This window comes from Colobus angolensis, unplaced genomic scaffold (genome assembly GCF_000951035.1).
Source record: "Colobus angolensis palliatus isolate OR3802 unplaced genomic scaffold, Cang.pa_1.0 Scaffold320, whole genome shotgun sequence".
Lineage (NCBI taxonomy): Eukaryota > Metazoa > Chordata > Mammalia > Primates > Cercopithecidae > Colobus > Colobus angolensis.
Genome location: NW_012116489.1, coordinates 3,130,700 through 3,152,081, shown reverse-complemented (window position 1 = coordinate 3,152,081; position 21,382 = coordinate 3,130,700). Strand labels below are relative to the sequence as shown.

The 21,382-nt window shown below is 34.2% G+C and overlaps 1 protein-coding gene across 2 annotated transcripts in view; it reads left to right on the top strand.

Moving 5' to 3' along the window:
- The window catches only part of ASPM (asp (abnormal spindle) homolog, microcephaly associated (Drosophila)), a 62,433-nt gene that overhangs the window by 8,041 nt on the left and 33,010 nt on the right, over positions 1–21,382 (top strand). For both annotated transcript variants that reach the window (XM_011951611.1, XM_011951610.1), the window contains exons 5-17: positions 3,309–3,455; positions 4,943–5,188; positions 6,186–6,253; positions 8,174–8,315; positions 8,906–9,036; positions 9,557–9,732; positions 13,137–13,282; positions 13,373–13,458; positions 13,965–14,186; positions 15,718–15,925; positions 16,016–16,158; positions 16,276–16,404; positions 20,330–20,524. In XM_011951611.1, the coding sequence (XP_011807001.1) occupies positions 3,309–3,455; positions 4,943–5,188; positions 6,186–6,253; positions 8,174–8,315; positions 8,906–9,036; positions 9,557–9,732; positions 13,137–13,282; positions 13,373–13,458; positions 13,965–14,186; positions 15,718–15,925; positions 16,016–16,158; positions 16,276–16,404; positions 20,330–20,524 (2,039 nt within the window). The remainder of the gene's footprint in view (positions 1–3,308; positions 3,456–4,942; positions 5,189–6,185; positions 6,254–8,173; positions 8,316–8,905; positions 9,037–9,556; positions 9,733–13,136; positions 13,283–13,372; positions 13,459–13,964; positions 14,187–15,717; positions 15,926–16,015; positions 16,159–16,275; positions 16,405–20,329; positions 20,525–21,382) is intronic.

Below are 21,382 nucleotides of genomic sequence, written 5' to 3'. Positions count from 1 at the left end.
GTGATCCCAGCACTTCGGGAGGCAGAGGCGGGTAGACCACCTGAGGTCAGGAATTCAAGACCAGCCTGACCAGGATGATGAGGCCTTGTCCCTGCTGGGAATACAAGAGTTGGCTGGGCATAGTGGCCAGTGCCTGTGGTCCCAGCTGCTTGGGAAAGTCACTTGGGCCCCGGAGGTGGAGGTTGCAGTAAGCTGGGGTCTTGCCATTGCACTCCAGCCTGGGTGACAAGGGAGGGACTCCATCTCAAGAAATAAAGAAAAAGATGTGAACTCCCTGAAGACAGGTCCTGTGTCCATCTTTTCAGATTCTGTATCCTGGCACTTAGGACGTAGACTAACACGAAGATGATATTCGATCAATATTTGCCAAAATGTAAAAACAAACATGTAACATCATGTAAAAGGAGCTGGTTAGGCGGAGAAATTTCTTTACCATAGTCCTGCTTGTGGATCCGGTAGTGACTTTTACATTTTTTATCTAAATAGAAGCTGGAGGCTTTGTTGGGGACTCATAGGCATAAAATATTATGTTACATAAATCTAATTAATAGGCCTATTTTCCTTTTTAAATTCTACTAATAATTTCTTGATAGTTTTTATGATGATAAAAGATTGGATTTTGATTAGAACTCCCATGCTTTTGTGTCACACTTAAAACTGATATTAGAATAAAGAATTCGAAAGCTAGAGAAAATCAGAGTACAATGAGGAGCCATGAGTTGCATTTGAATGATAATATTATGTCTTACAGATTTGGGGTATACGCTAAAGTTATCAAAGTTGTAGAAAATAAGGCCGGGTGCGGTGGCTCACGCCTGTGGTCCCAGCACTTTGGGAGACCGAGGTGGGCGGATCACTTGAGGTCAGGAGTTTGGAACCAGCCCGGCCGGCATGGTGAAACCCCATCTCTACTGATAATGCAGAAGTTGGCCGGGCGTGGTGACATGCACCTGTAGTCCCTGCTACTCAAAAGGCTGAGGTGGGAGAGTTGCTTGTATTCAGGAGACAGAGGTTGCAGTGAGCAGAGATTGTGCCACTGCACTCTAGCATGAGTGAGAGCGCTATGAGTCACCACACCTGGTATGAGCCACCATGCCCAGCCCACAATGACTTTTATACATGTTGTTAAATCATCTTACAGATTTTATACTTTGGGGGAAGAAAAATTTTACTAAATGATCTTTTATTGGAAACTCTACAAGAACCAGAATCTTTGCTTTGTTCACTTATGTATCCATTCCTAGGCCTAGAACAATTTCTGACACATACCGGCAATTATTTGTTGAATAAATGGACCCAGCAGCATAAATTAAAAATGTAGATTATTGACTTTCAAAAGATAATTAATGTAACTTGCTTACTGCTTCTGAACATGTTTGTGGGTTATATTGCTGAGGGACCTTTATCTTCTCATTCTTTCATCTTAATCCAATGTTACTAAAATTGAAATCACCAATATTATTCCATATCTAAAACTAATATCTACCTTATAAAAATTATCACTCTGCTGCATTTGAGAATAGACTTTTTAGGTAATAATGGTATGATCCATAGGGTTTTTTTAGGACACAGAAGGATTCATGCTAACAGAACATTTTATTTTCTATTTTCCCAGAGCTATAAAACATGATATTATATGATACTATAAGGCATATTTTTATTCTCTTCATAATATTTTTCTAAAACAAATGAGTGTTTTATTCCCATATAACTTTTAATTTTATAAGTAAATATTTATCTCTTTCAGCTCCAGTTTTATGTGTAATAGAGTTTCCAGATTTATATAGCATGGAAAGTTTTAATAAGTCAGAGTTACTGATTTTTGCCAGCCATTTTCTCAATTATTTACTTTTTTTATCTTTAGTTGATTTTTTTTGTAGTGACAAAGTTTTGTTTCTATTCTCATTTCCTTTTGTGTATATTCTATGTATATTTTGTTTTTGTTTACTATGAAAATTACATATAACATCCCAGAGTTATAACATTCTAATTTGAATTTATTTCAACTTAACTTCAATGACATACCAAAATTCTACTGCTATATAGCTCTACTCTTTTTAGGTTATTGATGCAACAGATTATATCTTTATTCATTGTACACCACCTAACAAATTTATAATTGCATTTACTGCATTTGCCTTTTAAATCCTATAGAAAATAAAAAGCAGAGTTACAAACCAAAATTACAATAATACTGTTTTTCGTTTGTTTATGTATTTACCTTTACCAGAGAGCTTTATATGTTCATATAGCTTGCTTACTTATATAGTTACTGCCTAGAGCTCATTTATTTCAACCTGAAGGACTTTAACACTTCTTGTATGGCAAATTTAGAGATAAATGGATTTTTTTCAGCTTTAAAAAAAAAAATCTGAAAATGTCTTATTTCTGTCTAATTTCTTAAGGACAAGTTTTCTAGCTATCGATTTCTCAATTGACAGGTTTCTTCATTATTTTAAATATATAATCCACTGCCTACTGGCCTTCAAGTTTTCTGCTGAGAAATCAGCTGCTAATGTTATCCAGATCCCTTGTCTGTGAGAGTTGCTCTTCTCTCTGAGCTTTCAAGATTCTCACATTGTCTTTTTTTTGTTGTTTTTTGGAACAGAGTCCTGCTCTGTCACCTGGGCTGAGTGCAGTGGTGTCATCTCAGCTCACTGAGACCTCCGTCTCTTGGGTTTGGGTGATTCTCCCATCTCAGCCTCCCAGGTAGCTGGGGCTACAGGCATGTGCCACCATGCCCAGCTAGTTTATTTGTGTTTTTGGTAGAGATGGGCTTTTGCCATGTTGCCCAGGCTGGTCACAAACTCCTGGCCTCAAGCAGTCTGCCCAGGACTACCATTTACCCAGTAATCTCATTACTTGGTAAAGACCCAAAGGAAAATAAAGCATTCTACCAAAAAGGCAATAACAACAACAAAAAAGACAGATATTTAAGGTGATGGATATCCCAAGTACACTGACCTGATTTGTATAAATTCTATGAATATATTATCACATGTACCTCAAAAATATATACATCTATTATGCGTCAATTATAAAAAAGGTATTCTGTCAGACTTTAATGCAGTTGACTTGTGGTGGTTTAGTATTTTTAAATAACCAGGAAATATTGCTTTACTTTTCCCCATTTTGCTCTGATTACATTTCATACCCAAAATGCTTTCAGCTCTTTCCTGCAAGTAGTAGAAAAGCAAATATTGTTCAGTGTTTTAATGATGGTATTGCTAGTAAAAGTGGCTTTTGCTATATATTGTACAATAAGTTAAAGGAAATTTTCTTATGCAGTAACCTAATTGTATTCTTAGATATTCCCAGACACCCGATGCCATTTGCTGCAAAAAACATGTTTTATGATGAGCGCTGGAAGGAAAAGCAGGAACAGGGCTTCACTTGGTGGTTAAATTTTATATTAACCCCTGATGACTTCACTGTAAAAACAAATATTTCTGAAGGTAAATGTTAAATTAATGTTTAAATTTAATAATACTTTTAACAGATAAAATTTTTAACATACTTTGTCATTCTTTAATTATACGTGGTTATTATAATTAATGGCATAATTCCCTGTTCATTAGCCTAAATGCTTGTATAGGTAAGAATTTTTACTTCCGTAAATTTATATATGTAGATTTTCTTTACCAAAAGTACTGAAATATACTTTTTGTTCTCTATTCTTTCTCATCAGTCAATGCAATCAGTCCTGTGTGGCCTGCCCACTTTGGGCATATTGTCCCACTATTAAATACCTTAGTTTAAGAAGTATGTTGGAAAGCTATAGGATTATGAGGAAACTAAACACCAATTCATATGAAGAATTTTTGAACATTTCAGTGTTTGTTCTGGAAAAGAGAAAACTTGGGAAAGGGACCGGGTAGAGATGTGCCTGTCAAACATTTGAAGTGTTCTCTTGTGAAAGAGAAGGAAACTTAACTTTTGTGCAGCTCCTGCATAGAAGTTATAGGGATCAATTTTAGTTCAAGATAAGGAAAAATTCTTATAAATGTTTAAATTGTCGAACCATCATATCAGCTAACTTTTAAAGTGATGATTTTCCTATTGTTCTGGTGTTCAGACAGATACTGATTTATTTTTGTCAGAGAAGCACGTGTATAGGATTTTTTTTCTTTTTTTGCTTTTGGAGACAAGGTCTCACTCCCTTACTCAGTCTGGAGTGCATTGATGTGATCACAGCTCACTGCGACCTATGCTTCCCAGGCTCAAGCAATCTTGCTCCCTCGATCTCCTGAGTAGTTGTGACTACAGGTGCACACCACCATGCCTGGCTAGTTTTTTATTTTTAAACAGAAGAGTTCTTGCTATGTTGCCAGAGTTGGTCTTGAACTCCTGGGCTCGAGTAATTCACCTTCCTTGGCTTCCCAAAGGGCTGGGATTACAGGTGTGAGCAATTGTACCTGGCTGGATTTTTACATTAAAAGGGTTTTTGGATTAGATGCTCTCTAAGCAGTAATCTTAGAGATCACTTAAAAACAAAAACAAAAAAAAAACTTTTTTCCAAAAGGAAGCAAAGCCCCATTTTTAGTTATTTTCCTAAAAGAAAATGTGTTTTATGAAAGATTAAATTACATTTCAAAATTCAATTGATTTTTTAAAATTATATTCCTTAGAAACTTGACTTTTATTGATTTATAAAAAGGACAGGAACAGATAAACCAGTTAGGAGGTTAATTCAGTAGTCTGGATTAGAGATAATCATGTTTGAATCTGTGATAGTAGAGGCGGTGAGAAGTGGCTAGACTTGGAATACATTTTGCAGGTAGAGCTAACAGGTTGCAATAATAGACTGGCCTAAGGAATAAGCTTGGAGAGGGTGAGGAATAGATTCTGTTTTTACCATCTGAAATTGCATTTTATTGCTGGATTTAAGAATATATAGAGATATTGTTTAACCAGAAACATTCTTTCTTTTGTTTTCACCCAGTAAATGCTGCTACTCTTCTTTTGGGAGTAGAGAATCAACATAAAATAAGTGTTCCTAGAGCACCGACAAAAGAGGAAATGTCTCTCAGAGCTTATACTGCTCGGTGTAGGTTAAACAGACTACGTCGTGCAGCATGTCGTTTGTTTACTTCTGAAAAAATGGTTAAAGCTATTAAAAAGCTTGAAATTGAAATTGAAGCTAGGCGGTTAATTGTTCGAAAAGATAGACACCTATGGAAAGATGTGGGTAAGAAGATTGCAGAAATCTTGACATTAATTCTTTAAAAACATTCAAGAGGTTTTGTGGTTTTTTTCCCCCGGCTTTATTGACATATAATTGACAAGTGAAAATGGCATATATTTAAGGTATACAACATGATGTTGATATATGTATATATTATTAAGTGATTATAACAATCAAGCCAATTAATATATCTACTCACATAGTTACCTTCTTGTGTGTATGTGTGATGAAAACATTTAAGAAGTACTGTCAGCAAATTTCAAGTATACAAGTCACTGTTATTAACTATAGTCATCATGGTATACATTAGATCTCCAGAATTTATTCATCCTGCATAACTGAAACTTTACACCCCTTCGACAGCATCACCCCAGTCCCTCTACCCCATTGTCTGGCAACCACCATTCTCTGTGCTTCTATGAGTTCAACTTTTTTAGATTTCACATGTAAATGAGATCATACAGTATTTGTTTTTCTATGCTTAGGCTATTTCACTTTGCATAATATCCTCCAGATTGATCCATGTTATCACAAGTGACAGGATTTCTTTCATTTTTAAGGCTGAATAGTACTTCATTATATATAAATATATATATTTATCATATATTTATGTTTACATATACATACACACACATACACATACCCCACATTTTCTTTATCCACTTATTCACTGATGGACACTTAGATTGATTCCATATCTTGGATATTGTGGATAATGCTGCAATGAACATAAGAATGCAGGTATCTCTTCCAGATACTGATGTCCCCAAGATATTTTGTATTTCAAAGCTAGGTATACATGCTTTAGCTTTGCTGCTAAAAATCCCACATACTTGAATATGATCACGTATATTTAAGACTAGAAGTGTATTTTATTTAAATTAACTTATTTCATATAAGCAATTATTTTTTTCCCACTGATATACTCTCCATGAAGTTTTATTTCTTATCTCTGTTTGATTATTGATTTGAACTTATTTGCCTTTGACATGCATTTCAGGAGAACGTCAGAAAGTCCTGAATTGGCTGTTGTCCTACAATCCTTTGTGGCTTCGAATTGGTCTAGAGGTAAGCATAGATTTCAGATTTCTAACACAATATTTTTTTGTGATATACTTTTTGTAGAATAGACTCATTTTATTAAAATGTGGTTTTACTTATAAAAGTTTAAAGTCATTAGGTTAGCTTTATTCATCTTTTAGTATAAAATTTAAGACCCATTAATAAATGCTTATTAGGTAAATAGACTATGCCATTATATATTATTACACCGTATTGTAATATAGCATTTTACTGTACAGTCTCTTTAAACATAACTTGGTGCTGGATGTAATGACAACTATAGTAAACTCGTTTTTGAAAATTTACAAATGCAAAGACAAGGCTGCTGTGAATACATTTTCTAATTTAAATTTCTTAAAACTCAGTGAACTATGTATTATTAGTTCCACTTCATTAACGAAGCAGAAGCTTAGATGTTAAAGTGACTTGCCCTATGCCAATTATTGGTCAGGAATTGAACCTATACCAATCTGATGAAATAGTACTCATAAAAATGTCATCAGGATTTGCATTCTTTACATAGTACTTGGCTTTGTAATATCTAGAATGTTGAAACCAACTGAATTAGAAAGATACTATTAATAATTGGCTGTTTAAATACATTTTTATTAAAAATATCTTTTGTGCATCTGTATTCTCTAGTCTTTTGTTAGTATGCTTTCACATTTTTTCTAGGTTTCTTACCTTCTTAATGTAGGGTCTCCCATTACTATTTCAATTTATTCCAGGTTTTGGAATAGAAGAGTCTTTGGGACCAAACAGGATCTTTTTAATAATCTGACTTTTATATACCAATAAATTGAGGTCCAGAGGAAATAAATAATAAGCTTACTGTGGTTACACAGCATTATGGTGTCATTGCTGGGATTTCTTATTTCAATTCCAGTGTCCTTTCCCTTTAAATAGTTGGCAAGTTACATATCAACTAGCTCTACTTCACATGTGAAAGAATTCTGGAACCTCAGTTGAAATAGAGCCCCCCATATTTGGGACACAGCTTTTCTGTGGCAAAAATAAAATCAAGAACTTTGTGTGGAACCTTGCAATGCTTTTTAAAACCTCTTTGATGTAATTTGTATCATCTCCACCCACATTCCATTAGCCAAAGCACATTATCTAGCTAAGCACAAGCTAGTTAGGAATGTATTAACCTCCTGCAAGTCACAGCAAGTTTATGGCAGGTGGTGGAGATGTATAATCTTTTTACAGGTACCTTATTACTACACCCTAGGATTCTTTAAATAAATGGACATGACCTTTGAGGATTTTAAGAAAATTTCAAAGGCCAAAAAAAGTAAATAAAGATAAATTCCCCTGTTTTGGTAGATAATAATTAATACTTTTCCATGCTTTAATCTTTTTTTTGTCAATGTAGGGTTGCAGAATTTGATTTTTTTTAGTTTTTTCTAATTGATTTAAAAATTATTAATAAGCATGCTAATGTTAAACTAATTTTATATTTAAATCATTGATTATAAATAGACTTGTACTTTCCAGATTATCTTGGATGATTTGCAGATGTTTTCTACCTTGATAACTATTATAATAATTTGAGTATTTCGGTTTCCGTTATAACTTCATGATGTACTTAATGGGGCAGTTATAGATAAATTTGAACAACATGCCTATATTTGATAATTCTTTAACTTAAATGAAAAAATTAAATTCAGAATGTTACTTGTCAGGTGATTAAAACTTATCTTAGCCCTGAGCTTTGTCTTTTTTCATTACGAAGTATACCATTATACACTAAGAAATACATAAATCATGTATGCGTAGTTTAAAGAAGTTATTTAGCGAATAACCATGTCATTTAGAAAGTAGAACATTGCCAGTTCCATAGGTTATGGTCTGCCATTCCTCAGTCACATCCCTTTGTTTCTTAGAGATAGCATAATTCTGACTTTGGCTTTAATTTATTTTCAGACAATTTATGGAGAACTCATATCTTTGGAAGATAACAGTGATGTCACAGGGTTGGCTATGTTTATTCTGAATCGCTTACTTTGGAATCCCGATATAGCAGCTGAGTATAGACACCCCACTGTTCCTCATCTGTATAGAGATGGTAAATATCTCTGCCTCTTCTACATTCTCTCCACACTATATGTAAATGGCTTATTGTCATTCTTTCTGTTTCTGTTTACATTTTCCTTTCTCAAAGAAACCAATCTAAATAAGTCTCTATTTCTAGTACTCTCCCTTCATCCACCCTCATTCCCCATCAATTCCTTCATCACTATTTATAATTCTATTTGTTGTCTCTACCCATCCTCTTCCCCCAGTAGGTTATAAGTCCTATGAGGGTCATGTTGGTTGTAGTTTGGTGCTATATATCTAACACATGATGGTGCCTGCATGTAGTAGGTGTTCATTAAATGTTGAGTAAGACCAACTAAATCTCTTGATGCCTCTGTGCCTATTTCCTCATCTGTGAATTGAAAATATTAAGTGGTGCATACTGGTCCCATAGAGTTATTGGGAGGATTAAGTGGATTTATACACATAAAGCACTAAAAAAGGCACAGTGTTTTAGTTGTGCTTGCCTACCCCCCACTTTTTGTTTTACTAACACATTATTATTATGATCATCATATTTTAAAATGAAATCTACCTTGCATAGATGAACTTGCTATGCTTTTTTGTACTTTCTTTAAGGTCATGAAGGAGCTTTGTCCAAGTTTACATTGAAAAAGTTATTGTTGTTGGTCTGTTTTCTTGATTATGCTAAAATTTCCAAACTCATTGATCATGATCCTTGTCTCTTCTGTAAAGATGCCGAATTCAAGGTATGCTTTTCATTTTATGCTTTATATTTTATATTTCCCATTTACGACTTTTGCTTGCTTTTATGGTATATTTTCTCTTTAGAAAAAAATTAGTTTTCTAAAGAATAATACTCAGGGGAGTAAAATAGGAATGCCTGTCTAGTGAGTCCCATCAGTAATTCTAATCATCCCTGATTTTTATTGGTTTACCTTTCACCAGCACATCATCATTACTCTTAATTTTGACTTGAAAATAGATTAAACTATGCTTCTGAAGATTTAATTTTTGAGAAAATTTCTTTCCTAATTTTGATGTAGTATATTATCACATTAATGCTAGTTTTTATAGTGTATTATTATGAGCAACTTTTAGAAAGATCTTAAGTTGGAAATATATGAAATTTGCATTATTAATGTATAATATGAAACTATTTTTATACCATTTTATTTTTATATATACAGAATTATTTGGAGGATTTGTTTTTATTATAAGCAAAATTATCATATTGGAATAGAATATCTGGAACTTATTTCTTTATAGGCTAGTAAAGAAATCCTTTTGGCTTTTTCACGAGATTTCCTAAGTGGTGAAGGTGACCTTTCCCGTCACCTTGGCTTATTGGGATTACCTGTTAACCATGTTCAGACACCATTTGATGAATTTGATTTTGCCATTACAAATCTTGCTGTAGACTTGCAGTGTGGAGTGCGCCTTGTGTAAGTATAAGAAATAGAATTATTTTGCTTAATGGAATAGACTAATATTTTCTGGAAAACACTTTTTTTGTAATTATTCAATGTTGCTCTTTCATTTAGTACAATAAATTTAGTATTGAAAAAATGGAGATTTCTTTTCCAGGGAAATAGTACATCAATATTATGTGCAGAAACTTTGTCTCCTAGCCACACTTTTTTTCCTGGTGGCATGTGACTAGGGCTCATGGATAATAATTACTGATGTCTCAAAATAGGAGTTGGGAGGACCTTTACACTAATTCAAATATCAAACATTGAAATAACATTTTTTTGTTTTTTTTGAGACGGAATCTCACTCTGTCACCCAGGCTGGAGGGCAGTGGCCTGGTCTTGGCTCACTGCAAGCTCCGCCTCCTGGGTTCACGCCATTCTCCTGCCTCAGCCTCCCGAGGACCTGGGACTATAGGCGCCCGCCACCATGTCCGGCTAATTTTTTGTATTTTTTTTTTTTTTTATTAGAGACGGGGTTTCACCGTGTTAGCCAGGACGGTCTCGATCTCCTGACCTCGTGATCCGCCCGCCTCGGCCTCCCAAAGTGCTGGGATTACAGGTGTGAGCCACTGCGCCCGGCCGAAATGACACTTTTTATTGACAGTGGTTTCATGAGTTTTATATCATTTGAGATCACTTTTAGTAGTATGAACCTTGTTTTACATATGAGGAGAAAAAGATGAAGTGGTAGAATAGATTGCCCAAGTTTTCCACAGTGTAATTGGGACATAAACTCATGAAATCCAACTTCAAATTACACAATATTTCCTCAATAACAAATGGAATGCTCAAAATTGGCTTTGGTATGTGTAATGGATAGCCATTTTTGCTTAGACGGAATGGCCATTAGCTTTTGCTTAGTTTTGCTTAGACGGAATGGCCATTAGCTTTTTGCCATGAATGGCCTCTTTAGGGTATCCGGATTGGAGATACTCATTTTATTTCTAAGAAACTCTCCAAAATATGTTACATCCTTATCGAGGAAGCACTTTTGGGGGCAAGGCAAGAGATTTCTTTAAAGCAATGAAAGTTTTTTCTCTGTGTGTTTAGGAAGTTCTTATGCCTCAAAACAGCTAGTTAAATTTTGATGTATGGGAAGCACAGATTTAATGGTCTTTATAAAATATCTCTTCTACAATAAAACTTACCAAACTCTTTAGCTGACCCTGGTACATTTTTGTCAGATTTTAAATTGCTTATATTGTAGCTAAAATTAATTGCAGGCAGTCTTCATGTTAAAATTCATATTGTCTAAAAACTCAACTGAATAGGAAAGTAGCTATTTGGATATACTTTTTAATTTCTTTGTTTTGACTAGAGATAACTTTAGAGTATAAACTAAAAAAACCTTATATCCATGTTTCATGGAGACCAATTGAAAGAACTGTGAATATTCAGAGAAATAAAACAGAAGAGAAAACTCTGGGACATAAATGTTTTCAGATATTTGAAGAAAGGTCCTATACTAAAAGGTGATGAAATTGTTTATTGCCAAGCAAAATAACTATGCATGAACAATGAAAGTTTCAGGAAGATGAGTATGGGTTTGGTATAAAAACTTGCCAATATTCAGACATGTCTTTAGCAAAAAACCAGTTCACAGTGTTGGAAGGTTCAAGCAGAGGTCAGAGGACCGCTTGGCCAGAATGGAGGAATTCTTTGACATTTATGAGGACGAGATTCTAGATTTTTATGAATCCTCGGTTTTTGAAAAACAATTTACATGTCCCTTGCCTTCTTTTAGGCTAAATTTCCATGAACATTCTTTTCTTTCTGATCAGTATTCTCACAAGTTAATAGTCTTTACTGCAGCTTTGTCTCACTTCAGCAGTTCCATATGAGCTAAGATCATTTTGCTTAAAATATTTCACATATTATTTCTTTAGTTGGCTAATTTATTTATTTAATAAATTCAAGCCACTGCATCAATATTCTGGCCAATAGGAATTGTTTTTATACTTTGTCCACTTTCTATGAGGAACAAGGATTAGTTTAATGTTCAGTGCTATTTTTCCACAAAGAAAGCCCCCTCCTTTTTTTTTTTTTTTTTTGAAACAGGGTCTTGCTCTGTCACTCAGGCTGGTGTGCAGTGGCACGATTTTGGCTCACTGCAGCCTCCGCCTCTGTGTTCAAGCAATTCTCCTGCCTCAACCCTGCGAATAGGTGGGACTGTAAGCATGCACCACCATGCCTATTTAATTTTTGTATTTTTAGTGGAGACGGAGTTTCACCATGTTGGCCGGGCTGGTCTTGAACTCCTAACCTTAGGTGATCCACCCACCTTGGCCCCCCAAAGTGCTGGGATTAAAGGCATAAGCCACCGTGACTGGCCAGAAAGCCCATTTTTATGCTTTTACAGGAGTTACTGAGGATTTAGCACTGTTGGATGTTAATGTTATTTAGTCGGTTAGGAATTCTAAGTAGTTAAGAGATTGATCTTGCATAACCAAATTTCTATTTTGTTAAGTGTCAGAAAAATGACTGTTTATAGATCTTTGAAGTCACTTGAGAATGCTTTGGGATGGTTACTCTATTAATGCCGTGGGTGATGGGTTGGTCTACAATTGATTGAATGGTTGGCCTAGAATTATCTTAAGTCTCTTTCTAGCCTTTAGAGACTATGGTTGTGTAAGTAATTCTACCAGCTTTTTGTTGCAGACAGAAATCAGTTGGGACTTGCTTTTTCTGTCTTTGTTAGGCAGATACTCAAATATTTGTGGGTGTGTGTGTGCGTGTATATATACACACACACACACATATAATATATACCTGTATATACATATAGTATATATACACATATGATATATATATACACACATATAATATATATAAAGGAATTACTGTGGAAACTAGTAAAATGGGATTTTAATTCTCATCTTAGTTTTGCCATTACCAGCTCTATGACCATCGGCAATTAATTTAAGCTCTATGGGCCTTAGTTTCTTCATCTAGCAATAACTAATTGTGGGCTTTACCATGATAACTAAAATAAGAAAATAAAGCACTTGCTTGACATGTAGAATATAGTACATCCCAATAAATATGCTTCCTCTGCTCTACATCCCTCTCCTCTCTTTCCTTTCCTTTCTTCTTTCTCTTCTCTGTAGAGCCCTGTTATTTTGTTCATGTGTGCATTTATCTGTGTATGTCTTATTTTCTTATCATCTGTTCACACACTTCAATCCCAAACTTAAAATAAGAACCTACTTGCCAACTATGGGGCAACAGAGTTTTGAGATAGTTTTTTGAAGTCTTTCTGGTCATAAAGCCCTGTAACTGTTGGGGTTTATGTGGGAAATAACTATATTTCAATGAATGATTTTTTTCATATATGTTTTTATAATAATTTCATCTGAATATTTTATTACTGCCAGGCGAACCATGGAACTTCTCACACAGAACTGGAGTCTCTCAAAGAAACTCAGGATTCCGGCAATAAGTCGTCTTCAAAAGATGCACAATGTTGACATTGTTCTTCAAGTTCTTAAATCACGAGGAATTGAATTAAGTGATGAGCATGGTAAAAACTGAGTAGAGTTAAAACTTATTCTTCTCACTGAATATTGATATGTGCGTACATTATGCTAATGGACAACCTTTTCTTTTATAGGAAATACAATTCTATCTAAGGATATTGTGGATAGGCACAGAGAAAAAACTCTAAGGTTGCTTTGGAAAATAGCATTTGCTTTTCAGGTATTATACATTTAGTACATCTTGTACTTCTTATCAATTTTTGATTACTGATTTGTAAAAACAATTTGAATCTAATAAAGAATAACAACAACCATAATTTAATAAGGTTTATTTTGCCCCAGTAACTGATAAACGCTATATATATATATTTCAATCTAATCTTCACCACACCTGCAAAGTAGGTGTTATGTCTGCCTCTCCGGTGAGGAAACTGAAACTACAGTTTACATCATTGATAAATCCCATGTGGCCCCAAATCCCATGTTCTTAACCACTGAACATGTTATCACTTCAGTGTAGATGGTGTTTGCCTTTGGGGGAAAAAAAAGTGACTGTATTGTACTAAAATATCCATTTCAGCCACTTTATTTTCTTTGATTTTTTTAACTTTCTGGTTTAAAAAATCTTCTACAGTTTCTCTAAGTAGAAGACAATTACTTTGATTTCTGTGGGTTAAAAATAATATATGGAAAATATGACGGTATTTATCTTTTTTTGTGTTTTAGGTGGATATTTCCCTTAACTTAGATCAATTAAAGGAAGAAATTGCCTTTCTAAAACACACAAAGAGTATAAAGAGAACAATATCTCTACTATCATGCCATTCTGATGCTCTTATTAATAAGAAAAAAGGCAAAAGGGATAGTGGTTCTTTTGAACAATATAGTGAAAACATAAAGTTATTGATGGATTGGGTAAATGCTGTTTGTGCCTTCTATAATAAAAAGGTAAGTTTCTTTGTTTTTGTTTTAACCCAATATATTTTAATAAATTTTGATGAAAATCACTTAAACTTAATGCATAAAGTCTTTTCTTGACTTTCTTAATTCATCTGTGTAAGCAAACTTTCCCTCAAATGAGTGAATGTATTATCATATACCGTATTTCATCTAATCTGTCACCAATTGTATGATACATGATAATTTTATCACTAAGAAAAGAAAAATACGACCTAGATGGAAGTCTTAGTAGAAGATGCTTGTGTAGAACTGGCACATAAAAGGATCATATCATTATTATAAAGGTCAATTCAAATAAGCCCACGTGCAGAAAAGGACAACTAAGAACTTACCACTAGATAGAAGAAGAAGAACAAAATTTGAGTCTCTCTATAATCATTTGTTAGGTTGACACTATATTTCTCTATGAAGTATACTTCTTAGTGTAAATATATAAAAAAAAATTTCCCCTAAACACATGGATAAACTATCTGGTAACAAATATAAGATAGGAACAGTGATACAGGGTATATGTAACTTAATATGGTAAACCTTGCAATGTGGTTATACCAAGAAGTTATTGGTAGAAAAATTGTTAAACATATGGATAATCTTCTATGTTTTAACTGAATACTAGAGAGACAAAGTTGATCATCAATATTAATTCCATGTTTGGAATTTGCATACTAGCTAAAATTTCTTTTTAATGCCAGAATTAGTAGTTGCAGTATTTTGTGGTCATTCATTGACATGTGTGAACGCCTAGGCACTCGTTGCTAGCTGATGTCAAACAAGGTGGTGCTCTGTCTTTTTGTTTCAGCTCTTATACTGTAAAAAAGCATCCTTTTCAGGACCTATTTAGCATTGTGCTTTTTTGCATTTTTGTGCTTTTTGTTGGTGAGTTCCCTGTTTAAAATGGCCTTCAACTGTAGTAATGAAGCCCTGTCTAGTGTTCTTAGAAGACTGTGATGTGCCATATACAGAAAATATATGCGCTAACTAATTTTAATGCAGGCATGAATTATACTGCTGTTGGCCATGAGTTAGTGTTATTGGATCAGAAACACATGTAAAACAAGGTTATGTGTGGATTGGTTGATAAACATATTATAACCAGAGGCTCACAGGACACTAACCTTATATTTCTCCTCTGTGCAATGGTTCAGTATTCACAATTTAGTTTTCACAAATAATGAGAATCCACTCTCATTGCTTGTTGTTGTAGTTTCCTAAGACTACCATAGCAAATTACTACAAACTAGGTGGCTTAAGGTAGACATTTACTCTTTCACAGTTCCAGAGGTTAGAAGTCTGAAATCAACGTGTTGGATGTGCCATGATCTCACATAAGGTTCTAGGGGACACTCTGTTTTATTCCTTTCTTTTAAAATTTAGAGGTTAACAGTCAACCTTGCCATTACGTGCCATGTAGATTTGTCACTCCAGTCCCTGCCTCTACCATTCACAGGTATTCTGCAAACCATTGTGTCTATATTACTTTCTAAATGTGGTTAATTGTTTTTCTGGCATTTTCAATCAGGTGGAGAATTTTACAGTGTCTTTCTCAGACGGCCGTGTGTTATGTTACCTGATCCACCATTACCATCCTTGCTATGTGCCATTTGATGCTATATGTCAGCGTACTACTCAAACTGTGGAATGTACGCAAACTGGTTCAGTGGTATTAAATTCATCATCTGAATCTGATGACAGTTCTCTGGATATGTCTCTTAAAGCATTTGATCATGGTTAGTCCCTTTTTGTTACTTTTCCAATTCTTTGCCATGTCTGATTTGAAGCTATGACTGTCTAATTTCTCCTTTCCTCCTGCATAATAGAAAATACTTCCGAACTATACAAAGAGCTCCTAGAAAATGAAAAGAAAAATTTTCATTTGGTTAGGTCTGCAGTTAGAGACCTTGGTGGAATACCTGCTATGATTAATCATTCAGATATGTCAAATACAATTCCAGATGAAAAGGTAAGTAAAAGAAGAGTTTCTTAATTATTAATTCAACAATAAAAGTCTCTGAAGATGATAGTAAGTACTATATTCTCTGTTGATATTCTGTTTTTATCTTCTGTGGGTTTTTTTTAGGTGGTTATTACCTATTTGTCATTTCTTTGTGCAAGGCTTTTGGATCTTCGTAAAGAAATAAGAGCTGCTCGACTCATACAAACAACGTGGAGAAAATATAAACTAAAAACAGATCTCAAACGCCATCAGGTACTCCTAGAATATAAAACCACTGTAGTGTGAATTTCTACTTTTTAAGATATCAGTTGATTGATTTTTGATATGATTTTACATTTTACTGATGTATGGCATTATTAAGATAAATTTAATGAATTGTGTATATATATTTTGGGTTGGGGAGGTATGAGTATTTCTCCCTAATTGCTAATATTCTCTTCATTTGATATATCTTCCAGTCTCTGTCCACCCCTTCACTTAGTCTGTTCCAAGAAGGGAAGAGGAATAACTTAATCTGCTTTTTAAATTTGTGAGGAATACATAGGGATGCTTGACTCCGTTCTTCCTTTCCTCCTGTTGGAATCTAACCTGCCTCTAGAGAGCAGGAGCTTTCCATTAATTTTTTAATCGGTGCTGTGTGAAGCTTGACCTCAACTAGTGCTGCCTGGGCCTGAGCATCAAGTGTCTGATTTTGTGATTTAACTAGTAAGCTTAGTTTGTTTGCCATGAAGCTGTCTTCTACTTTATCCTTTATTAGTTTTAAAAGTGGTATTTTGGTTTCTGCTATTAATTTTTCAAAATGTTAGGTTCTGGGCATGAGAATAGAGATGTTATTTGTTGTTTCCCTTTGTGACCCCAATAGTACAAAAATTTCATTAATGTAAAACATTTTTTTCGTAAGTTCTGAGAAAATTGTTATTTTTAATAATCTAATACATGGTCTCCTTGATCAAGTTGAACAAACTATTTCAATCTTTTCATCTCCCTATTCCATCTACTAACTAATATTGTATTTATTTATTTGGAAAAACCAAAAAAAAAAAAAAAACAAGCATCCATGCCTAGTAAAATTTATCATAAATATTTCAGAAATACATTCCACCTAATATTCCTTCTCAACTTTGAAATATAATGCATCTATAATAAAGTTCTTGGTAGCTGTGTAAAACAGCTAAATTTTGACAACTTTTAAACACAATATGTGTTTTTTCATATCACACCAGACTTGGAAATAAGACTAATTAAAATAATTTTCTTTTCCCCTACTCAAACTCTTCACAGTAAAGTTTGGGAAATAGGCAGGGTCTTAATACTCACAAATGGTCTTTTCTGCTACTATACATGCTCTGTGCCCTATAGTGCCCCTAAACTCAGGATCTGCCTCCCTGCCTACATATCACTTGGAGAATAACTTCCTGAAAACTTTCTTAAAGCAGTTCCCCTAGAAGCTTCCAATACTTCCACAGGTATTGGAAGAGGTCAGGAAAGTGTCTCCCCTGGCCAGTCCTCAAGCTATTTGATTCACCTATTGTATATTGCATTGAATGAGAGTTTTAGAATTACAAGAGATAGATATATATGTATTCTGCTTTTATTTTCTGCTTAAGATAGCCTTATATTAATTAGATTTTTTTTTCTTTTGGAGACAAGCTCTCACTCTGTCACCCAGGCAGGAATGCAATAGTGCGATCTTGGCTCACTTCAGATTTTGCCTCTTGGGTTCAAGCCATTCTTGTGCCACAGCCTCCTGAGTAGTTGGGATTATAGGTGCATGCCACCACGCCCAGCTAATTTTTGTGTTTTTTTGTAGAGACAGGATTTCACCGCATTGCCTAAGTGGTCTCAAACTCCTGGCCTTAAGTAATCTGCCTGACTCTGTCTCCCACAGTGTTGGGATTACATGCATGAGCCACTGCACCCGGTCTTAGTCTGATATTAACTGTAGAATTTTCCTAACTTTTTGCTGGTGAGATCCCTTTTCTTGGTTTATTTCTTAATGCAAATAGTAGAAGTTTCCATTTTTTGAAGGACTAAATTAAGAGAAATTTCTATACTTAATGGTTAAACTTCTTGTACCCAGTCAGACCACTGCTTCTCTCCTTTCTCTTGGTGACCATGCTCCCTCTTTTATACAGTTACCTCACATCCAATTATATCTTTCCATTTTCTATTTAGAACATTAAGCAGCAGGCTCCCTATGTTATTACAAGCTACTAAACATATAACTTGAGATAGCTATTTTTTAGGTTTTATATTTTGCTTTTATGATATAATTCATATGAATCTAATAATAATGGAGTGGCTGAAACTTTTATAGTGACAAAGAAACTTTGACAAGTAACTAAAATTACCTGATGAATTATTGAAGCATCCCCTGGTACATTACAGCTCTCAGTTCTTCCTGTCAACAAATAGCCATAAACTCCAAAGCAAAAGCAGTCCTAGAATTTGGCCATATATATATGAGGCAAGATGAAAGAAATAAGCAGGTACCTGGCTGACTCAATACCAGTCTGATTAAAAAGGGTCAATGATGACAGGCATGGAAACTTTTATCATCAGTATATGTAATTTTCAAATACTTGCTAAATTTGGTAATATATTTACCTCTTCTAATTTATTTACTTTCCGTCTTTAACTTCTCTAATGGCATGTAAGGTTGTAGTTTAGTTCTATAGAGATGATCTAAAAACTGAGATAAGTTACAATTTACTTTAGCTTTTTTGTCCATGAATGCCCTGACCTTTAAAACTTTTGACTCAAATGCAATATACTTCTGAACTGCAACATTTGAAAATTTTACTTATTTATATATTTATTTATTTACTCTAATGGGGTGTGCTTTTAACTTGAGCCTCTACATCCCTAAAGACCATAGGTTTCAGAAGGGCATTGACAATGGTGTTAGATGACTTAATCAACTTGTTAAACACATAATTCCCCTGGTCTGATTTTAGAATTGTCTACTCTTTCTCCCCAGAGGAATGATCCAATATGTAGCCCTTACCATTCCTTACTATTTATGTTTCAATCTATTGGTCACCTTTTTTATATGTAAAAATAACAATTTGATTATTTCCATAGTTGTTTCCCCTATTGTATAATTTTCATGCACAGATACCATCCACTGATTGTTATTAATTAATAATTGGAATTATAGCTCATCTCTGTGTAGAGCCTACCCTTGCATGGTGGACTGTCCCAGACAGCAACACAAATAGCTGCCAAACATCTCTGCCATAAGTTATTCCTTCCCACCAGAGGAAATAGTTCATTTTCTAGTCTCCGATTCCAGTGAAGTAAATTGAGAAATCTAGTGTTGGACAGTATAGCAAAGTTACTTTAAAGCCAAACTGCCTGGTTCATATCCTGGCTATAATGCCAATAAACTAACAAGCTACTTAACCTCATTGCCTCAGTTTTCTACTGATCATAAGAGTAGTATTTGCTCATTTGTTCTTAGGGTGGTGGTTGTGAGATTTAAATAGATTATTCGTGAAGTGTTCAGAATGGTGCTGGACATAGAATATGTTATTATTTACAGCAATTTATTATCAGAAGTAACAAATGAGATCTGGGGGGTATTGCTCTCTAACATAACTAGGGAGCTGGCTCCTCTTTGACCACGAGTGTTGGGCATCTCAGATACCACTTTTCATAACCCAAACTATACTCTTTTTCTTGAGCTTGTATGGCCTAAGACCACAATATATTCTGTGCTACAGGAGGAGGTATTTTGTTTCTCCCCTTTAGTGTTTTGCTTTGTTGAAATTGTTACAATTCTCTAACACATTTTTTTTTTCATACAATCCACCCCTTTCCTAAAAGTCAGTCCTGAATCTAGTGGACCCAAATCTGAGAAACATACCACATTACACTTCAAATAGCCTTTATCTTGATTACTGAGGATCTGTGATAGATTAAACATGTCTGATCTTTATCTTAGACTATTTCTTAGGAATCTTTGTTTCATCATACAAACATATCTGCAAGCCCACCTATCAGCCCTTTCGACATGCCTGGAATTATCAGTACTCCAAAGATGAACACAAGAAGCGTGGGGGTGTTTTATTTCCCGGATCAATTTGATTGGTGTTTAACATATGATTATCTTGCAAAGAATAATTTAAGGTCTTAAGCGAGTGTTTAATTTACATTTGCTGACTTTTTATTTTAGGAGAGAGATAAAGCTGCAAGAATTATTCAATCAGCTGTAATCAATTTTCTAGCAAAACAAAGATTGAGAAAAAGAGTTAATGCAGCACTCATCATTCAGAAATACTGGCGAAGAGTCTTAGCACAGAGAAAATTATTAATATTAAAAAAGGAAAAGCTGGAAAAAGTTCAAAATAAAGCAGCATCACTTATTCAGGTATAGTATCCTGGACTAATTTTTGAATTTAAAAACTTTCCATGATTTTTTTAAGTAAGAAGGCAAAATGTGATGAAGTTTTCAATGATTATATTTTAGGATTCTTTATCTAATACTTAATTTAACAAATATTTACTACCCGAAAACTCGTTATGGTGCTTAGCAGAAGGCTGAAGCATAATTGAAATGCATTTGCTCTGAAAAAGCAAACATTCTAATTCCATACCTCTTGCTGTCTTCTTTGTTGCGTCTTCTACTCTATGGGACATGCTGGCATACTCAACCATTCTACTTTATATATCCACATAACCAACCAGGTCCTTTTTCATCTTTGCTATGAGTCCTGGAAACTTCTCTTTGGGACAACTGTACACATTTTTCTCTCTAATCCACTTAGTTGGCATGTAACAGAAATAGTGCTCATAATTATTCTGTAGAATACCTATATTATTTTTCTTTTTAGGAAAAAATATTTAATATTGAGTTTAGATAATATAGTCTTTACATCTATGTAAATTAGTTTTTTAATATTAAATTATATTTTAATAACATGAGAGATGTGCATTATTTAAATTTACTATTTATAAATGCCATTGAAACCACCCCCCGTCAATGTATCTGATTTATAAATTTGAAAGTTTTTGTGTCTGGCTACCATTATTGATAAATGAGGGGTTCTCTGACTTAAACAGTTGTCTTTTTAAACCTTTTTTTAAAATGTAAAATATTACACGTAGAAAATTACCCCAAATAAAAATATAGAGCCTAATGATTTTTCACAAAATGAATACCAATGTAAAACCACCTAGATCAAGAAATGGAATATTGCCAGTGTAGCAAAAGGCATTTTTCAATTAA